Below are 22,264 nucleotides of genomic sequence, written 5' to 3' on the forward strand. Positions count from 1 at the left end.
TTTCAGCACTTTAAAGAGTAGGGATCCCATAAAAGAAAAAATATAGATTAGATTTGTGTCCTTTTGTGCTTGTTACTTATAAAGGAGATCTGGAAGGGTCTAATTTATTTTTGGAGGGAAAGGGGGACTGATGGGGGTGTACTTCTCCCTTGTTTTCTTTAAGTTTGGAAAAATAAAATCTGCTCTTTGCTCTTTTTTTGTATTCTCAGTGGAGGTCTTATACATATACTGTTAGCTGCTAGCTTTTTCATCCCCTAAGCCCGCTGAGTCTTAAATAAACATTTTTCTGCCAAGATTTTAGGAGGACTAACATCAGGTGTAAGCAAAACCAAAGATTTTTTAATAATCTTCCTAAGAATAATTTTGTTCTCAATGAGTTTTTAATTGCTTGTTTACTGCAATAATATGATCTTTCTTTAGTGTTATGCACTGTCAGCTGGAAGAAAAAGCTGTAACATTAAAAAATATATGAAGTTTATTTCAAAGTCTGTAGGGAATGTTCTTTTCATGTGTCCTATGCACATTAAAAATGTTGATCACTTGTTTCCCCTTGAAGGCCAGCTGTAAAATATAAAATGGCTCTTCCAATAAAAACAAATCTCTAATGTTACATAAGGAAGGACTATTGCCTGTGCCAAAGCAGCTCCTAATGGACTCTGCAAGAGACCTGAAAAATATCCTGACAAAGTGACATTGGGCACTTACATTACTCTGAGCACACCTCCCGCCAGATACATGTATCATCTCTTCAAGTCCCCATTGCAATGCTCTCAATTTTTCGCTTTATTTCCAGGAGTGGCTAGGGGATAAACAAATGGTAAAAAAATGTATTCATTGACATGGACTTACTTTTTCCAAGGATCTATCCTACAAAGGCCGTCACTGGCACGAGAGATGCTTCAAGTGTACCAAATGCAGTCGCTCGCTGGTGGAGAAACCATTTGCTGCCAAGGACGAGTTCTTGCTGTGCACTGAATGCTACTCTGATGAATATTCATCTAAGTGTTTCCACTGCCAGAAGACCATTATGCCTGGTAAGACAACAAGGACCCTTCCATGAAAAATGAAACTGCAGTTTTAATTATAACCACATGTTTGAATAACCAAGCTACGATGTCATTGACATTCAAAACAGTATTCAGGTGACTTGGGCAACCTGATCTAGTGGGACATGTCCCTTCTCATGGCAGCAGGGTTGGAACTAGATAATCTTTATAATCCCTTCCAACACAAACTATTCTATGACTCTATGATTCTATGATTCTATGACTACTTCTTCATATGTAGTATCCTCCCGGGAGCAAAGAGAGGGCAGGCACTGGCAGGGCTTAAGAATTATAAAGAATATTAGAGTTCAAGATAGGGGAAAATGTCTTAATGTTGAGTTCTTAATTCTTTTGCAGTTCTTAGGAAACATATCCTGCTGTGAGTGTAGGTAGAAAAACAGAGGTATAATTAACAGGAGTGCCAGATTAGATAAGATATTTGCATTTTTGTCTGTCGCATTGACCAGACCTTAAGCTTAGGTTCTTTATGTCATTTCTTTCACACAGCAATAATTTTATCCACATTGTTGAAACATGACATTCTCTGTTCAAATTGTTACCAGAATTTTTACTAAAAGAAATACAAGTGCATTTGTGTTTACAATAGGTTTTCTTCCTGCCATTAACCTTGAAAATTATGCACTTTTCATTAAACAGCTTCTCAGCTTTTGATTGTGTCTGTTCAGTACATCCTCTAGGCCTTTCATTGCCACCACACCAAAAAAGCTTATACAGCAGAGAGATAAAATACAGTGGAGTTTGCTTTATTGTCTTCTGGCACTTAACCAGCTTGCAGATTTCGACCCAGAGTCTAGGAGAATAAATCCTTGCAGCAGGTGCCAAGGATAGAAGTAACAGTGCAAACAGAGAACTTAAGTGGCATGATGATGCCAATCAATTTCTAAATCATTAACTACTTTGTTGTCAGCTTGCTAGTTCTGTGTTGAACAGACCCAGTAGGCAAAGACAGTGTAGTCAGTCTTCTGATCACTAGGAGGAAGTTGAAAACCTTTCATGTTGAAATACAGCCAGTAGTTTCTCTCTCCACTAGCCCCACAGTCCAGGAAACAGGCACTATGGGATTAATTAGTTATGCCAGTGTCACATCAAACAGGTAAGATTCTGACAGGTGGCTAAGGAGACCCTCCCACCAAGTCATGAGGTTGAAGAAAAGACCCTCTTGCTTTCTAAGCGCTCCTCAGAGAGGAGGCCTAGGTGCGGCAGCTTCAAATCTCTAGTCCCAGACTTGGTTGACAGTTTATTACAAAAGGATTATGCGTGTGCTTATACATGTTTTCACCACAAGTCAGAATCCGGTTACCTGTGAGAGCCTCCTTAGAGACTGGTACTGACAGGGTAAATAAGTGCAGCTCACAGCCCAAACCAAGCAGAGACTTGCAGCAAAGCCTGTCAGAGAGACAATTTTGCAATTTTGGAGGCAGTAAGTGGTTTAATCCAAGTGACAAATTAAAACTAATTTAGGATTGCCTTGGTAAATTCACTTGCTACATTAGTGCCTAAACACTTGTAATCAGTTAACAATTAGCATATACATATACATGTGTGTGTGTATATATATATAAATAAAAAAAGTAACAATAAAAACTCAAGTCAGTAGTTATTTTCCTGGGGAAACCTCTGTCAGAGTCAGAGGTGCACAATTTTCACCAAGACATTTCTTCTTGGTGGAGGAAGAGAGGTCCAAGCCCATTGACCCGTCCATCAAGTAAGGTGGTCATTTTTTTATTCCCCGATAAGGAATTTTCAGGTATCAATTTTATACCTTTTGAAAACCTTTTGGTGCCTCTTGGTGAGGTGAGACTAAGTCAATTAGTATGTGTTGATTGGCCCTTGGCAAGGCCACTCCTGTCATCAAAAGCAGGGACTCAGCAGTTTGTCATGACATTGAGGTGGGCAGCTCAGTACATGCTTTTGGGGGTGTTTCTGCTCTTAACTGAAGCAACACCAGGCTGTGAGGCCTCCATCTCACCCCAGGCGTCAATTAGTCAATACGAGTGTGAGACCACCACCCAATCTATCTGTTTTACCGGATGCAGTTGATCGTTGCCAGTCGCTCCCTCTTGACAACCACTCTCGTTTGCAAAACCAAACTGCCATCCACAGGGCCTAGAAAGTCTATTATACCAGAACCAGCAATTCTCTTCTTCATGTGGAAAGGGTGGCAAAGCGCCCAGCACCTTTCTTTGCAGTCCAATTCTACCAGCACAGGTGGAAGTTATGGTAGAGGGTGATTGGAAATATCCTTCTCAGATATATGTGCATATCTCACATCTACATCATTGCGTACAGGGCACCTGTATACAGAGTTAACAGCTCTGAAACTCCTCTGACAGACATTTAGCTGAGTGACTTTCTTTGGAGATTGCATCTATTCTTGCACTGGATTAAAAGTATCTAGCTGAACATGGTAAAAATAACTGTTGATCTAGGACAGAAATGATGGGCTATAACGAGAGGCAGTGTAGAGTTCTTCGTCACTGAAAAGACATTCAGTTTTTAAAAAATTGCCACCTTAGGTTGAATAAGATAAACAATGCATTTATGAGTGAAGAAGCCTCAATTTAAGGAAGAAAAAAATACAGGGCATTAATAGATGTACTCAACACTCAACAAATTCCTCTTTGTATTATAAAAGTCTTGTGTACTTGAACATCATAACTGAGTTGATTGGCCTGAGTGAAACTGCGAGCAACTGAAGTGTATCACAGAGAAGTTACTCCAGAAGTTTCATATAAAGACAGAGACTAAATATCACAGCTTAGGGAAATTAACACATCTTTTAGGTGATCATATGGCACTGAATGTGTTCTTGAAATTTCAAGTATATACTTAGAAACTATTAAATTGAAGATAAGTGCTTTCTTGAGTAATAAAATGTTGAGACAGAAAATTACAAGCAAGAGTCTTCCTAATATTTAAAACTTATGTTACAAGGCTGTACCTGAGGACATTTTCTGGTTTGGGTTTTCACAGGTTCCCGTAAAATGGAATTCAAGGGAAGTTCCTGGCATGAATCCTGCTTTGTTTGCCAGTATTGCCTGCAACCGTTGGGAACAAAACCATTGATCACCAAAGACAATGAGAATTATTGTGTGCCCTGTTTTGAGAAGCAATTTGCTCAGCATTGCAACTCTTGCAAAAAGGTAATTGAACATACAATGCAAAAATTGCTTTAATGAGGCAATATTGCTTGTGGAGGAGGGGGCTGGATTATAGAAAATGTCTAGTCACCTAGAAGTAAGAACAGACTACCTATTGCCATCGCTATTGGACACTGAAAGCTATCTGTGAGTCTGCTGTCCCCTTCAAGTTAATATTAATATGTTCCTTATTATATTTTAAATAAATTTATTTAAAAATTTATTTGTCCAAAACAAACTTTGGGGTACTTTTCTTGTTAACTGTGATTTTTGCTGTGTCTCTACCTCTAGTCTTTAATTTGCATTAAAGGATCATGAGGCAATTATAGTAACTCTGTTCTGAATTTACTAGAAGAATTTACCAGAAGAATTGGTGCCACTTGTGTGAAATAATCAGGATTTGCTTCTTTGAAATTCTAGGAATGCAAAGAATACCCCTACATAATCAATAAACCAATTTTATTACTAAAACTTGCACGATTCCCATAAATAAGAATTGAGCCCAAACAGACCAAATTGTTGAACAGGAGTCTTGAATTTTGTGCCAGAGATTTTGATATTTTAATGGAAAAGAAAATGAGAGCTAGAAGTAGCCCAGTACTGAAGTGCTAAGGGGATAGGGAATATTTTCTTTTTTTAATTGCCTGACATCACCCAGTGTTATTTTTTGTTTCCCTGAAAATATTTTCCCCAGGGAAAATTAATGGTGCCATTACTTTTACGTAATTTTCTCCAACTTTTTCTGTTTACGTTCCAAATGTATTAATTAATTAATTGATTCATTGATTCATTCATTCATTCATTCATTTATTCATTCACTGTTGTGCTTGTGATTTGACAGCAGAAACACTATCTTATATCTCATCTTTATCTCTACAGAAATTTCTCTATAAAGTCCCTCACGATTTCTGTGTACTAGTTCTTTTCCACCCATTCAGGAGCCACAGTGCAACTGGAAATATCCCTTTTCAGAAATAACCAGTGGAGAGCTGAGAGTGAGTTGCAGGGAATAAGAAATTTGATAACATGGATAAACACTATTTTTTCCTTCTTCTGGCAGTGTAGATCTCCTTTCTGTTTCACTTCTTATTCTTTACTGTCTCTTTCTTCCTACTTACAATATGATTTCAGTTGCTCAACAGAAATATGCCCATTCCAGTTAGAGATTAACCACAATCTCAGCATCAGGTCATTCATCCATGGTCCATCACTGAGAACTGCTCTTCTGAGAGCACACCTAACGCTAAGCCTTTATCTACATGTATAACATGTGTATACATCTATCCTGTGACGGAAAATCAAGAATAATAAACCGGTGGCATGTTCAGCTCAACTGCAGTTAGTCAAATTGATATTCTAGATCAAAAATAGTTGATGTGACCACATTCTCTTCTCTTGTGCATATTGGAAGAGAGAAGACAACAGGAAGGACTTGTGAGGGACTGGATAATTCTTCATGCCTTGCTTTATTACTCTGTCCTTTCTGTCAATCCATTAGGTAATAACTTCCGGAGGAGTGACATACCACGACCAGCCTTGGCATAAAGAATGCTTTGTGTGTGCAGGGTGTAAAACCCAGCTGTCTGAACAAAAGTTTATTTCCAAAGATGAGTACCCATACTGTGTAGACTGTTTCAACAAATATTATGCTAAGAAGTGTGCTGCTTGCCAGAAACCTGTTACAGGTGAGTCACTTCTAGTAGGGACTAGACGCTAGTGAATCATCAGTCTCCTTTCAAAGCAGAACTTTACTTTAGAAACCAGCACTGAAAATAGCCCTATCATAATGAAAGACATAAGTACTGGAGAGACAGTCTCTCCACCACTTGCAATATATTTTGCTAGGACATACTGATCATGTGTTCACTAACTGGTAAGGAGTTGTTTTATGTGGCAAAAGGAGTTCCTCTATTGTTTGATTTAGTACTTTCTGTCAAATTAGAAAGCTTCTTAAAGGCAGCAAAGCCATATTGCTTACATCCTTGTGTACTTACAGAATTTATAAATAGACATCTATATGTCACCAGTCTATGATAGCTCAAGTTTTCTGAGAGCATATGCTAATGTTCTGCATTGTAATTCCATTATGTGTGAACTCAACTGTTGTTGCAACTGGTTGTTGCAGGTGCATGCTACGTATGTAAGTGGACACCGAAAATTTGAACACCCAATCAAATGCATGATTTAAAAAAAAAAAAACAAACAAAAACACCCCACCACCCCCAAACGCCCAAAAGCTCAATATTTAATTTCAAATATTCATACAAGGAACTCCATGGTCTGGTAATTCCTAAAAGACTCCATCTTGAAGAAATGTAGGTGAAAATAATTTCACACAGTGTTGCATAGAACTAGAGGTATTAACACATTTCAAATAATTCTCATGGGAGTTGTTGGGAAGATCAGCAAACCAGAACAGACATTCTGATAAACCCATTCTGTTTAGAGTTCATAATGGGATATGGAAACAAGTAAGTAATTTCTGTCTTTGTTTAAAATATTTCCCATCGTATTTAGTTTTAAAGTTTTTTTTTCAATTCAGCCTACGGGGCATATATTAGACTATTGATTTTTATCCATTTGTTTGCTATATGAAAGATGATCTGATCACACATTAGGAAACAGTCTGTTGCATTTCCGAACTATGTCCAGAAATACTGGATTCACATCTTCTTTCTCATAATCTCTTTCAGCTCTTGGAGGTGCCAAATTCATCACATTTGAAGAGCGCCAGTGGCATGGAGAATGTTTTAACTGTGTGAAATGCTCTGTCTCACTGGTGGGCCAGGGATTCCTTGCTCGGCAAGATGATGTCCTTTGTCGTGGATGTGGCTTGGCTTCATAGTTCCCTGGAAAGCTGTACACCTGCACTATTCTCACCCTGTAATGATATACTTCATTACTCTGCAGTAAGAAAACCATATAAAACGTGTAACAGTTATTTAGTCATTCAAGTAACTTTGCAGTTGCGATTTAATTCTATCATAGTTCTCAAATGCTTATAAAAAGAATTTAAACAGCCCATGCTGGCTAAGAAAATAATGTAGGAAAGATTTGTATATATTTTAAATGTAGCTACTGTATCTTTCTCCTTGTAACACACTGCACTCTGCTGTTAGAAACTTAAAAATTTACATTGCGTCTCCCATGAACCAAGCAGGGTTGTGAAAAGTCTATATGGCATATCAGTAATGATGAGACATTAGCACTGCTTCACAGATGTGGAACTTGGTGGGGAAAGCTGGGCATGCATATTTTTCTATTGGATCTTAACATTGATGAAAACAACTTGTAAAGATAAACTTCCTCCATACTTTAGGAAAAAAGCTGCTGATAAAGCAGGCAGAAAGTGGGAGGAAGGGGAACTTTTACATTGAAGGCCACCAAGTCAGAGAGGCTTATTCCAGGGTCAGATAAAGGAAAAAATAAGTCATTTTCCTCTTCTTACTAAGATTACTCCTCAGAAGCATAGCCTTTAGTCACCCAAAAAACTGAATGACACAGCCTTTCCCAATTGGTTAGCTGTACTCAATTTTGCAGTCAGAACTGCTTTAGAACGTAAACGAACCCATATTTTGAGCTACTGTTACAAGGTGAAGATTGCCCAAGATTGGATAGTGATGGTGTACACTTTCCCAAAGTTAGTCCTCCTTGAGGCTCTGTCTCCATTGCCTTCATTAGACCTTCAAATATGCACAAAAAATATATATTTTCACTAGTAGACACCAGAGTTAACTTATATTTGTCCCCTTCACCTTGTATTTCTTCCCTCAAAATCCATTTGACAGCAATCAAAGCACTGTTAACGCCTTACCATTTCTGCCCTGCTAGGTCTTTGAGTCACAGTCTACCCCTTTTCCTACTAATGCCTGCTTGTCTATAGCACGCTATAAGATCTTGAGAACCAGTATCCAATTCATTTTGCCATGTGTGACACGTATTTGCCAATATTATGCCAAGAACTGGTAATGTTGTCATTGCAAGCTTAGCAGTTCTCGCTTGTAGTACAAGGTATTAGTTTCCAGGTAACTGGCTTTGAGACTGTTGTATCTGCTTGCTAAGCTTCAGTAGCCAAATGCCTAATATTAAAGGTCATCCAGAGCTGAGTTACAAGCATTTCTCTTCTTCTTCCGTAATGTGTGTTACAGTGGTCTCATTTATACTACAGTTCCTGTACCAGGCCATTGTGACCAGTGAAGTGATACTAAAAATGGTAGTTTCTGCACCACTCAGCACTGTTTTGGTCCTCATCTCACACATCTTTAAGTCATACTTTCTCTTTTAGACTCTGGCCTTAAGTGCATAGAGTATTTTGGCTGACCTTTGTGGGCTCTATTTATACTAAAGATAGCCATTACTTTAGGTAGAAAACTGAAATAAAAGAAAAATTAGGAAAAAAAAGAATAGGTGTGCATGGTTAAACCAGAGCTGAACTGCAGTGACATAAAATCAATATGGATAATGACTGACCAACAAGTACATAGCAGTCTGTTTTCCAGTCAATAAAATATTGATCTTTTGCTTTACCTGGTGTTCATTTTTGTTTTCCAGTTTCTTCTTTCATGACAGCTTCTATTGCAGTCTAGAATTTGATTAGTTTATGCCTTTTCATTTCATACCAGCTGCTTCCTTTTTTTACTTTCACATTTCACATGCCTGATACACATTCTTAGTAAGAACTAGATTTTCCTAAATAGGAATATGTTTCATTACCTTAAAAATATATATACACATACACGTATAGTAGTTCAGTTATGTATGATATTCTAAAAATGTGCAGTGAGTTATCAGAAATTTGCTCATTAGTAAATGTGAATTGTCTTTAATTTTTAAAGGAAAATGATGAATCACCAGATGTAGGCTCATCTGTGGGGGGTATCTTTTGTTTGTGTTGTCTGAAGTAACATTCAGCAAGTTGCAAAAATGTGGTTTGGGCCCTTTATTCACTCTTATCTGAACAATCTTCCAGTTGAATTACACACTGACTCAAGAATTAGGAGGCTGAGTCCTAAGATATGAGAGAGTCACAGGTCAGACACACGAGTCATGATAATCCCAGTCTTTTTGCATTAACATTTAGGAAAATGAAATTCTTCTCTGACTCATGAACTAATTATATTTTTAGAAATACCAACTGAATTATTTATTTCTCCTGCAGTAAATACACTACAGTCAAATCTGAAATAGAGCATTTTCACTTCAGACTAATGGTAAGAAATAAATGTCATTGCTATAAATAGTTTGAATAAAAGTCATCTTAGATACCAGATTGCTATTTCCTAGTCTCTGTCATCAGCTACCAATGCTTAAACATGAATACAGTAATACTTTGCACAATTTGAGTGACCTGTTCTTCCAAGTGCAGCAAGAAGTAACAGTGTGTCTATGTGGAGGATTGTAGATTATGGAGGGGATTAGATGGCTACTAAAAACCAAGAGACTACATTTGGTTCAAGAGCAAAGGCAAGTAAACTTCTCAGGACTGGAAGCTGGAAATCAGAAGACGGCTGGTGCTGCTGAACAGTGATGCCCAGAAGAACCTCTTTGCAGAACCAAGAGGTGAACAGCTATGGGGTCCCTTTTAAAGTGATGCTTTGTCAGTGTGTTAAATGGCATATATGACATGATTGCCTGGGATAGCAAACCACTAGGCAAAATGAACTCAATGATCAATTTCAGTCTGTTGCTAACATTTGATTTAAAGCAGGATGAGCAAGTACAGACTCCAGTGCAATTCAGTTTTCCTTAGTATATTTCAGAGGATGGAAGTATGCGAGATTTTTTTTTTTAATGTCATGTTTTTCTTTAGCATTGTACTGTTAAATTTTAAAACTTATCTGGTTTGTCTTTGTGTATTAGCTGCCCAGCTCTAAGGGAATCATATTGCTTTCGTCATGGTCAAGCTCAATTATCCTAAGGTACAGTGATGTCCCTAGTGCCCTGATCACTTCTCTGCTGCACTCCTAGATATATTGGGGGACTGGGGGGAAGGCTGCTATTTAGGGCTAACTTTCTATTACCTCCTTCAGTGCTTAAGGCTAAAGTTTAAGTTCTTTAACCACTGTCTGATTTCCAGAGAAGTCCTGGAGAGGCCATACAACAACAAGACTTTCAGTATTATAAGCAAGTGACTCTTCATTACCCATATTTCTGAATGTCACATTTTTCACTCCGAGACAAGTCCATATAGTAAGAGCAAGATATCAGCCTTTTCGCAGACTACTTATTTTAAAATCCAGGCATGTTTTAAGCAGATGTTATAGCAGGCAACACAGAACAGCAGTGATGCTGAAACCCAGGATCACTTCTCAGCATTTCACAAGCAGAGGCACATGCTTCAGACTCATGACTTACACCTGTGTTGAAACTGAAATATCTTCCATACTCTTTCCTTGTTCCCTGGTTTTCTGGAAAAAAAAATCTGTGAGTCTAGCTCTGAAGAGCTAGAGCACAGTCTGGACATGTCAGTGAAATGGATGTCAGATCACAGTGTAGTTTTTCTTCAGTATCTCAGCACATGCAGGTTCAACCGATTCTTGTACTCTACAGGTGGATATTGTCCCAGGCTTTCCTCACCGTAATAGCGGCTCAGTGCAACCAAAGGAACATTAGAGGGGAGTGGTAAGGGTTTACGAGGACTTCTGAACATGCAGTTTCAAACACTTCCCAGGCCTCATGACAAGTGGGGAGGTACTCGTTTATACCCCACTGAGTTGACCAGCCATTTCAGCATCTGGTCAAGTTTTTGTGAGTCTCAATTGATTATATAGAATGGATGTCGAACAGTGTATTGTATTTTACAAAGGCAGGTAAAAACACAGTGACAGATATACAATGACAGGTATTAATCACTGAAGGAAAGTAATGTTAAATAACTGCCTAAGTGGAAGCTGGAAGATCATTTCTGTAAACAAAAATGGATGGGATTCAAGCCTATAGCCAGAACAAACTTGTTTACTGAACAAGCAGGAATACTGCAATAAATTCTCTGCATTCTTATTAATAATATACCAAAGAAGATATGTGTGTGTGTGCATATGAGCTTGTTCACCCTCGAATAACCAAAACTTGAATGGACTGAGTCACAGGAAACCTGGAAACTTATACCAAAGTACAAAATATCCAGTATGGTTATAAACTATTATTTCCAAAAAAAAAAGAAGTTTCTGTTCATCATATTCAGAAGTACCAAGTGCAAGTGCTTTGATAAGAAAAGAGGATAGATAAGACCTTTGGAGGACACACAAGGCTGAGCACAGTGATGTAACACAAGCATGTTATCCAATTGATAATACACAGCTTCAAGACAGGTAGATGGGGTTTTCACGGATGTGGTTTAGTGGAGGACAGGTACAGTTGTACTTGATGATCTTAAAGGTCCTTTCTAGTGAAACTATTCCATGATTTTATGACCTAGGGATGTTAACCTTGGTTTGAATCATTAAGCTTTTCTTAGCTCGTTAGAGAGAGCATATGTCCAATAGTGTCGGTTTAAATATTTCTGTAGAATTTAAGCCTTCATTTTTCACCCAAGTCCTTACTGAGGCTCCTTGAAGATAAGGTCAGGCAAGAGTACCTCTACAGTACAGTCACACAGACATGCACAATAGCTAGTGAATACAGTCCACAAGAATGTGGATTTGTTCATTTGAAAACTAATTCCATGTCACAAGGGCAACCATTGTACCACTCTACAATCAAGGTAATACCCCTTATCTCTGCTTGGATATAATTCAATATCTGATTTTATCAACTTGTACCTCTGCTGTACAATTTCTACTGTCCTCTCCAGTAAGATATTCAAGATTGTAGGTGCTCACCTGAACACTGCAGATTTTTTTAGCACTGACTGAATTACTAAGTTACCACATATAAGAAGCTGCACTACCACTACATCTCTGAAGAACAGGAGGTGTCCCTTTCATGCATAGTCTTTATCAGGCTTTGACAGCAAATCACATTAAAACAACAAAGAAACACTCGTCTCCTTCCTATAGCCCTGGCTCAGATAGAAAGACAACCATCAAAATATTCAGACAGGACCACTTACAGAGCAAGAAAAGGGGTATGGCCTCAGATGCTTGAGGCACTGAATGAAGCAGAAAACTACCTAGTAAAATCAAGAAAAAACTGGGTTCAGATGTTTCACTTCAGTATCTCAGCACCCTCTCAGGTCACTTATTAACTCTCATCCAATACTTCATGTCCAAATGGTCCTCAGTTGCAGTCCTGTAATTTCTACTTTTGACCAGGAGAGCAGTTTGCCAGACCTCAGTCTGACACAACAGCCCAGCTTCAGGAATCTCCTGGGTGATTTATTACATAGAGGACTGGCCCAGCTGGAGGTAGCAAAATCCTAAGAGCCTTAGATGGTTGCTCACATTTGAACTCCAGTGCTCAGCTTGGAGTACTTTTATAGCAAAGATGTACTTCAGGTAGCCATATCCACATTGTTCCTGGATGAAGATCCTCATTTGGCCATATCTATCTTCATGGCAGGTTTGAATTTGCTAGACTAAATATAGTACTAAATAACTAAAAAAATAAATAGTATCTTCCATGCGAGCACAGCTTTCCTGGCTGAAAAAAAAAAATAAAGTGAAAATAACATAAACAGTTTATCCATTTCTGCTGAATCACAGCTTTCGTTGCGATTGTTTCCCAAAGGAAATAAAAAATGGCCTATTTACTCTTTGAGAACAAGCTCTTTACTTATAAAAAAAGGCAAATTAAGCCCTTAGTCAAACCTTTTCATTGGAATGACAGCAATCTGAGTAAAAATTTCTGGCTACGAAAGCAGATGGCCATAAAAAACTGCTAATATGAGGAACAGGACTTACCTGAAACAATAGAAAAAATGATAAGAAAACTGTAACACAAATGGTAGCTTAGCATGTACTTTGTGAGTCTGTGATGGAGGACCAGGCTCACCACCAGACTCCTGATGGGGTTCAGCCTGTTCTCACGTGGCCTTGGACAACTGACAAGTTGGGTGACCTTAATATCACATTCCAATGTTTTTAAACATTTGGATGTCTTTAACTTTTAACTCTTGAATGTTTTTGGCTTTCTCACACTAACTTCGTTAGATTGATTCTTTTTTAATTGCTACAAAATCATTATTGCAATCTTAACTCTTAACTTACTGGAAAGTAAACCCAACCTGATTGATTTGGGGAAGAGAGGTATAAGTCTGTTATTAGTTACCGAGATCTTAGATTTAAAATATGTTTTCATCTGCCTCTAAAACACTGTCAATATTAAGTGCTTTGAACAGCACTCAGTGCCAAACTTTTTCAGGCCAGCTCCTGCTTTCCTCTTCCACTTTTTCTTTTTTATCTCCAGAAGATTTCAGTCAAAATAATCTTACATTTCTCAGAACAAAACACAGGGAAAAAAATGTTTGCTGTGTAATAAAGAGATCTGAATCTTTTCTTTGAAGAGTTCAGATGCTTCGTTTGATTTTGGCTCAGGGACCTAACTGACAACAAAAAAAGAGAAAACTTTCTTTCACAGAAATGTCTCCTGCCGCAATAGTGCCGCAAAAGCATCTCTAATTCCAGTATTTCCTCACCAGGATCAGAGGCAAGCTCTGAAAAGTCTAACCAAAATTAGCCAGGATTAGTCACTTTAATTTCTGTTTGGTATTATTTTGCAACCCTCCGAAGCTCACAAAGGCTTTTCAAAAGAGGGCTTTAGTGGGATTTCTGTCCCTGCCCATGCAAAGGATGGAGGAGAGGGCTGGTCGTGGCACCCGAACAACCCTTCCTGCCAGCTCCCACTAGATTCCTGACCCACAGCCACTCTGATGCAAACCTGGCAGTAACAGCAAAACTTCATAAACCCTTACATGAATCTAAACAAGTTCCTCTTGCTTCTGAGGCAGGGATATGCTCAGTGGACTCATCAGCTGTATATGTAGAGCACACTGCTCCGAAATGCAGTGATATTTATTTTCTGGATTTATTAACACTCGCCTGGTCCTCCTTTTGATGTTCTACTGACAGACACAGAGAAGGGAGATGTGCTGAACACAGCTGCCTCTCTTCTCCTCAGTGACTCCCACTGATTTTTGCAGAACTGTTTCTGGAAGACAGACATTTCCCTTCAGAAAGCAAACTACCAGCTGTTGACTATAGAGAAAAGACTCAGCCTGAACATAAGGCTGTGATACTGCTCTTTACGGGCAACTAACTGGTTCTTATTACTGAAATTAAAGTCACTCTGTGTGATGAAAAGCAGTGGCCAAGTGTGGAAATTCATCTGCAACTACAGTCTGATAGTTAAACGAGAGTAACTCAGACCTGCCAGAATTATTAAAGAGGAATTTAGGTTTAACAGGATTTTCACCTTTTTTCCTTTTTGCCTGGAGTATTAGGTAGGCTGATGCATTTGTTGATCTCAATTGGTTTGTTCCATGAGGAATTGCTGGGTGAAGAAGGATTACTTATACTCTGTTGTATGACTGAGTAAAATAGAAATAGGCTGTTCTTAACAATATTCCTGGTGAGTATTAAGGTGGGTATAACTAGTAACAGCTGGATGAAAATTTCCCAATTACAAAGGTATACTGTAAGCAATGAAAGAAGGATGTATTAACAGAAAAATAAATACAATAATAACTAACAGAATAAGAAAGAAAATAAATAGGTCTATCGCTGCTAACTCCAATTTATTTATCAGAATACTCCTTGTAAGTACTGAACCAAAAGTATATATGTAATTCATTCGAATGTCAAATATTAAGCATGCACACCACATTCTAAGAGTGAGAAGCATAGTAACAGAAAAGTGAAAAGGAGCAAATAACAGTAATGCATCAATCAGTATTAAGAGCAAAACTTCCTTACATAAAAATTATGTAGCAATTTAGTCATGGAAAGATGATGTCAAATCTAAAGATTTGCAGTACAAATCAAAGTCTTTTATCCTATATTACTATTCTAGATTCCATCTTATCGTCTGTTGTATTGTCACCGCAGTCGCTGGGTGACAAGCTCATGAAATAAAGTGCTGTAACAATTTTAAATGTATTTTTCTGTATAAATCAGTGATGTATTTTCATCATACTTAGTATTTTCATAAGCTAAGCCACTTATAGTGGAGTCTGTATAGATGCCTATCATTATAATCCAGGCTACTAAGATCACTACAGAGATTTCTTTATTGTGTTAAAAGGAGAGATAGGCAAGTGTGTGCACGCATTTGTTACTCACTAGTGTCATAGACTTAAAAACAAAAAAACCTGAGTTTTACTTGATCCAGTGAATCTATAAAAAGCAAGTCCTTCAGTTGTTATTTTTAAGCCCTCTGCCCAGCAGAAATAAGACAAAATTTTAAAGAGGCTTTGGCTACGCTACCTTATGGAGATACAGTTACAAACTCCATCCTTAGTGACATAGAAGAAGTCAGGAGAGTTGGTTTTGCACTCGCACAATTTAGAGGAACCAGTTTCTACATTCATGTACGGAACTCCTCATTCAGACGGCAATAAGCCTGTCTTACCTCACTGCACGCAAGCATAGAAAGTCAGGATACTAGCAGCTTGCACAGCTTCTCTGCAGTTATACAGCACAAAGAGAAACCCAAAAGTTACTTCTAATCCACCAGGTCTCAATAGATCCTTCACTGTGTTCAAATGAGTCTATAACAAATCATCCACCACTGAAGCTACAGATGCGATCTGTCACACAGTGTGTGCCAGGCACATGAGGTGGCTCAAAGATGAGTGTAGTCATCTTGACCTGGTCATACAAAGATCACACAACAGCCCCCCACTGTCCTGCACATCAAACTGGTGTTGTACAAGCCTTCCAGAGTGCATTCTCCAGTGAAATCAAAGACCTGTTTTGTCAGGTCACAAAAGAGATGTGGCTGCTTTGACAGGTTTAATGGGAAAACAGATCTTTTATGCTCTTTACATCAGCCCTCAAGAATGACCTGAGACTCACCTGTCAGCATGAAGAAGCAGAAATGCAGGTCATTTGCCATTATCCTTTACAAATTCAAAATTCACTGAAGAAAGTCGTTGAGGGAATAGTCTATTAGAGCTGGTTAAACATCACCTGCAGTGCACTAGTTTTCTCTCCTGCACAGGAATCTGCCCTTCACGTGTCAGTCAGATCAGCTATGGTATCCCTCACAATGGGCTCGTAGCTTCATAGAGCCCATCATTTAAATTCAAACAACTGCATCTAACTTTTATTAAATTCATCACTAAGTTCATCACAACAGATGTGGCACTTCCTCAAAACCAACAAATATTCAATGTGACACACTTTCGCCTATTCTACATTTTGGGGGTTGAAAGTCAGCTCTCTTTAGAAACAGAGTTGCTTAGTGTTGCTGTATGCTACTTGACAGAAGCCTGTCAGAGAATGTCCATTACCTCATGACCACCTATTACCTCAGGGCATTGCCAGTTATCTCAGTTTTAGCACTTGACATTGGATAAAGAAGAAAAACTACAATATTTTTCTCATTTCCCTACCCATTCTCTTGCAAGCCAGTAATTAATCATAGATACTGGTCATACCAATGGTAAGTAATATTCACAATCTTTAAAGCCAAACCAAATATAAAATTATTAGACAATAGAAGTGCCATGAGAGCTTGCAATGATGTGTTTGTCCATATATAACTGTAAATCATACCCATAGCAGAACCAACACATTTCATAAACATGATTTATTTTCCTTTGAAATTATATTACTAATAGACTCCAACTTGCTGCTTTCTTTTTGTAACCCCGCTCATCGGAGGAATGCGTTCTAAAAGGTGCTGTGTTGGAGGGGGGGGACGTTTCATCTTTTCTAAAGAGGATTTTCAAGCAAGTCAGGGGCAGAGAGGGATTTTTGTGGCTGACTTACTACTTTGCATGCCCTTAACAACTGCAAAATAACCAGAAACAAGTCATCCTGCAATTTATCAGATATGAAGTAACTCAGTAGTGCACAGAGACAGCAGGTTGTGCCCCTGACCAACTTTTATTCACACATGCTGTGGCATAAAGGAGACCTTTGCACAATGAGATAACACTCCTACATCTGTGTGGTGGAACAAGAGATTCCTGATGCTCTGGGGAGCTGTGCCTTACTTCATTTGTCTGAGGGAAGGAGAAAGCCTAAGGCCTGGAAGGGACCAGTACTGGAACATGGGTGTACTCACTAGAAAGAAAGATGCTGGAAACAGCATAGTAAAACTTTAACATCCTCCCTCTACACAAACAAAAAGGTGATAATATCAAATATCACATGATGGAATGAATAGACTAAGGAAGAAAGGACAGTAGAAACTATCTCAGAAATAAGAATGAGATAAAGACTTGTAACCCAAGGCCAGAAGTTAGACTAAAATAAAATAAAACCAAATAAAAAAGCCCAAACCCAAATATTTCCAAGATAAAAAACAAATAACAATTTCATGTAATTATCCGTAATTATCTCATTCTTTCAAAACGGAACATAAATAAGCCCCACATAATTCTTCCCTACTTCCTACCAGCACTCCCTCAATTCCATCTAAAAGGAGAAAATACATTAAGCCCTCCCAGCAGCAGAGTTTGCCCTGGGAGAGCAGAGCAGAGCTGAGCCCACACGCAAAAGTAATGAGTGACACTCAGCTACACATTCATCTGCAAACAACTTTCCAGGTGATGTTAATGACAACTGCACCCACAGCTACTTCAAGACAACTGACAAAGTAGTTCTTTTCCTCCTCCCACTAAAGTTTGCTTTTTCTTTCCCTTTTCTGAAAAGTGACAACACACAAATAAGCAGTAAAACAATTCAAATACAAAGAGCTTCAGTTGCTGAGAATTGGCAGCACAAAGTGGTCAAAGCTTCGATTGTTTCATCCCAGATTTTTATAATACTAATAGCTACTGAGACTCAGAAAAAAATCCATTAGAATAGATGTCCAATAGCTCTTGTCTCCCATTTGTTGATTTAGGATTTACCAGAATAGTAGCTGAAAGGGAAGGGAAGAGAAGAATTACTTTACTTCTTTTTGTCTGCCACACCAAAACAAACAGCATTAATGATGACAGTGCATCATTAATCTAACCCTTAAGAAGTTCCAAAACTCATTGGAAATATTTACTTAAAAAAACCCAAAAGCCAACTCTGTATGTTCCTAAAGAGAAAGCCCATGAACAAGGATTATTTTCTGTAAAGAGTGTTCATCCAGACTTCAAGAAAAATCAATCAAACTAGTTGTAATATCCTGGTAATATTTATTTTCTTTTCAAATTAGAGGAAAAATGTTTAGTTTGCTTTGTTTTTTCCGAGACTACAATAAATATTTTTTACATGGAATTTCTGCGCGATAGCATTGACAGGTGAGGTTTTGGATTTGAAGATACTACTACGCCTCCGTTTGAACATCCATCTTGCTGCTTGTTACCACGGCTAAACTGAAAGCATCCAGGACAGGGTAGAGATTTCTTCCAAGACTTCTTGCTGTGATCCAGAAGCACCAGTGCTTTTGCTGGAAGAAGTACCACTGCTGATCACAGCCACCTTTCACTCAGAAAGCAATGTTCTCCAGAACCTTCCACTTACATTTTCTGCTGTGCACTAAATTCACATTGCTATAGGAAAGCTTTGACAAGTCAATGAACGTCACACAACATTCTGCTTACAGACAGGATTAATCATTTCCTACAGTAGCTCATCCTGGATATGCCTCAGAGGCAGCAGCCTCCCACTATAGACATTTAATCAGGTTACATTGCAGCTGATTCTTTCATGAGTAGCATTGAGAAAAGAGGGAGTATATGAACCTCGACAAGCTGTGCACAAAGCCCAGGTTTTGAGAAATGGTTTCTGTGTCGTCAGCCCAAATGTGCTCAGTTTTTTGTCAGACAGCCTGACTCAGACCCAGGCTCATCACTGTATATATGCTTTTGGTATATACTACAAGTGTGGATGTGCTAGCAGCTGTCTTATGACCCTTTTCTATAGATGGAACTAGACCTCACAGGCCATTGCATTACTCCCCTACATTTTTTTTCAAATCTTTTGCTCCTGTATGTGTTTGAAGGGCTTGTCACGTGCCCTTCCGTTCAGACATACCTTTAAACTCACAGAATTAAAATTGCTACCATATCTCTAACCCCTAAACCAGACCATGAAAATTGCTTCTGTGCTGAACTTAATCTACAGTTTCTAGTCACCAAAATACTTGCATGCATACATATATACAGATGCACAATGTGGAGTTATTGTGTTTTCAAGAGCTGCTGCCACAAAGCTAACTCAGCCAACATCATCTAAGACCATACGTGCTCCCTTTGATAATAAAATTTGCTTAACACCGTTCACTAAAGCTGAAGCTATGCCAGTTGGTGTCAATAGATCTGGACATTTCTTTCTTTCATTTTTAAACTCTACCAGTTTATTCTACTGCTACATAAGGGTTAGCCTTTTCTTTTGTCTGTTCAGCAAACAGCGTACCCTCAACGGGACCTCAAGCTTGTTTTCCAACATATTTAGTTTAACTTTTCAGACAGTGATTCAGCAAGGCAGTGTAACTTTCTGGATTTATTTGATCTGTATCTTTGAAGCAAACAGTTAAGCTGCCTGTCTCAGAAAGAAAATCAAGCACTTGAACTCTTGCCTTCGTCCTAATTTAGATTTCTGTTTTCATGTTTGTTTTAGCATCTTCTGGGAACATTCTGTCTCCTCAAGAGCTATTCTACCAACATAGAAACACAATTTGATTGAGGTTTTTTTCATAGGCTTTGTCAACTTTATTTTCTTTTAAATACGCAAAATGCAAGGATATAAATTATGCTTGGCGTAATAAATGCATATGGCCATATATAGAAAAATCTCAGCAACTACTAATGCTGTCACTATACATGAATACAGTATTTGGCTGCTAAACAGCATGTCAGCTAGGGTTTTTTTTAGAAAAGCTGAAAGAGGTCCAGTTTCCACCTCTCTATTTTCTCTAAACTGCCTAAATACCCGCAGACATACTAAATAAGTGCAAGATCACATTTATATGGACTTTTCACTTCTGTCTGTTTGAGAGTTAATCGTGTCTCATTGAACTTAATGGTATTTTACCTTCTTAAATTACTGCTGTAGAAAGGCAAAAGGAGCAGTTCTTTGGGGTTTAATAGTCTGATCTGTAGGCAGAGGGTCAACTTAAAGCAAGTTCTGCTAGTTGTAGCATTATAGTCATATTGGAGTACTTTATGGCATGGAAGTAGTTTGTTGTTACCAATGTTATGGACACACCAAATGTCTGCCAGGACTGGAAGCGTTGTTCTGCATGCATTAACATATCTGTGACATTGCAGAATTACATAAAACCTCACTGAAGGGTCAGTCAGTTTCACAAAAACATGGGAGAAAACAATTCATTGCCAATACTTAAACTTCAGAGGAGGCTTCATTGTAACAATCAAAATGGGATGAAATTACAATAGGATTGACTGAAGAATGTGGGAAGCTACCAAGCAAATCCATTTTGGATCACCACAACATGTTTCCATTACATGTTCTCAGGTGACATTCTCGGGGACAGCCAATATGTCAATACAAGGCATTTGCTTTGGAGCTCTGTCAGCCTCAGAAGCTGATCCACACCAGCTCAACATGCCAATACTGTATTTACACTACTGCACCAGAGCTGACGTAGTTAAACATAGAATCATAGAATGGTTTGGGCTGGAGGGGACCTTAAAAATCATCTAGCTCCAACCTCCCTGACATGGGCAGGGACATCTTCCACTATATTCAACTAGTGGAAGGTGTCCTACTAATTTTTAACTAGTTTAACTAGTTTTAACTACTTGTTTTTTCATTGCTGAGCAGCACTTATTAGTCTCTTGAATTTAATTCTAATTCTGAAGTAATGAAAAAAAAAAGAAAAAAGAAAGAAAAGACTATGTACTTTAGCTGTTTCCTTTCTATTGTGCTTGAAGAACTGGCTGAAGCAAGCTCAGCACACAATGTCTCCCTATAGGTGATGAATAAAGAATACTTGTGTGTAAGATAATGGTAAATTTGGGAAGATGGAGTATTACACGGGTGACAAATTGACTTTGTGACAAAGCACAGCTGGCTCTCTCCCAATAAAATTCTATTTAGTGAATATATTTGTATTAAGACCATTTTTTAAAAATTAAATGTCCTTGACATAGGCGACATTCTGTAGTCAGATGTCTGTTGATGCAATGAAATTTCAAAGGATTTAGACCCAGCACACGAGCTTCAAGTTGACTCACTACCAGTCAACCTTGTCTTTCCTCCTGTCATATTAGATAAGACAACCTGAATAAAAGATCCGTGCTTGGTCATCTATTTGCACATTTGATAGAAATAAGGCAGCCACAATTCTCTTATCTTTGTAGGTCTGAGAATTGCAACAGCTAACACAACCAGCTGTTCTCCATTCCTCTCTCTACTAGTAGGTTTTTCCTGGCAGAGTATCTGATTAAGTTTTGCTTGGATGCAGTGTATGTGCTATTGAGTAAACAAACCCATGTATTTACTAAAGTGAAAGAAAAATCCCATTGTCTGGTTGGGTAATATTGCTTGAAATCACAGCTTGGAGCCATCACTATGTCCCATGTAAAACTGCTTGAGAAATAAACATCTGAGGCCGCTGTGGAGGAGGGAATAAAAGCTAAAAAGTACATAAACTTAGCCAAGATAAAGCAATATATTGGAAAAGTGGATGAATAAAAATGGATTCCCAGTGGCCATGAGTATTCACTAAAGGAAAGTTTGAACTACATCGTCACCAAAATAATTTTTAAAGTCTCCTGTGATTAAACCCATGATTACTAGGACAGTAAGTAATTCCAGTGTCCCTCTTATTAACCCAACACCCAGATGTCTGGGAAGAAAAGCAGAAAAGTTCTAAGACAGGCAACGGAACACTTTCTAACTGAAGTCTTCCAGTTGCTAATATAGTGGAAAAGACCTTTTCTAGAGCCAACAGGACCAGTTCACAATTTGGCATCTAGAGAGCTGGCATTCTCATCATTAAGAAAAGAAGAAAGATTAAGTTAATAAAAAAACCTGCTGGCAATGCAGTAGT

General features: G+C 38.3%; 1 protein-coding gene across 1 annotated transcript in view; it reads left to right on the top strand.

The window, feature by feature from the left end:
- The window catches only part of FHL5 (four and a half LIM domains 5), a 28,474-nt gene extending 18,967 nt beyond the window's left edge, over positions 1 to 9,507 (top strand). The window contains exons 3-6 of the mRNA XM_054063856.1: positions 860 to 1,034; positions 4,041 to 4,210; positions 5,706 to 5,892; positions 6,901 to 9,507. Of these exons, the coding sequence (XP_053919831.1) occupies positions 860 to 1,034; positions 4,041 to 4,210; positions 5,706 to 5,892; positions 6,901 to 7,052 (684 nt within the window). The 3' untranslated portion in view covers positions 7,053 to 9,507. The remainder of the gene's footprint in view (positions 1 to 859; positions 1,035 to 4,040; positions 4,211 to 5,705; positions 5,893 to 6,900) is intronic.
- The last annotated feature ends 12,757 nt before the right edge of the window (positions 9,508 to 22,264 follow it).

The sequence above is a fragment of the Cuculus canorus genome, chromosome 3, assembly GCF_017976375.1.
Source record: "Cuculus canorus isolate bCucCan1 chromosome 3, bCucCan1.pri, whole genome shotgun sequence".
In the NCBI taxonomy this organism is placed as follows: Eukaryota; Metazoa; Chordata; class Aves; order Cuculiformes; family Cuculidae; genus Cuculus; species Cuculus canorus.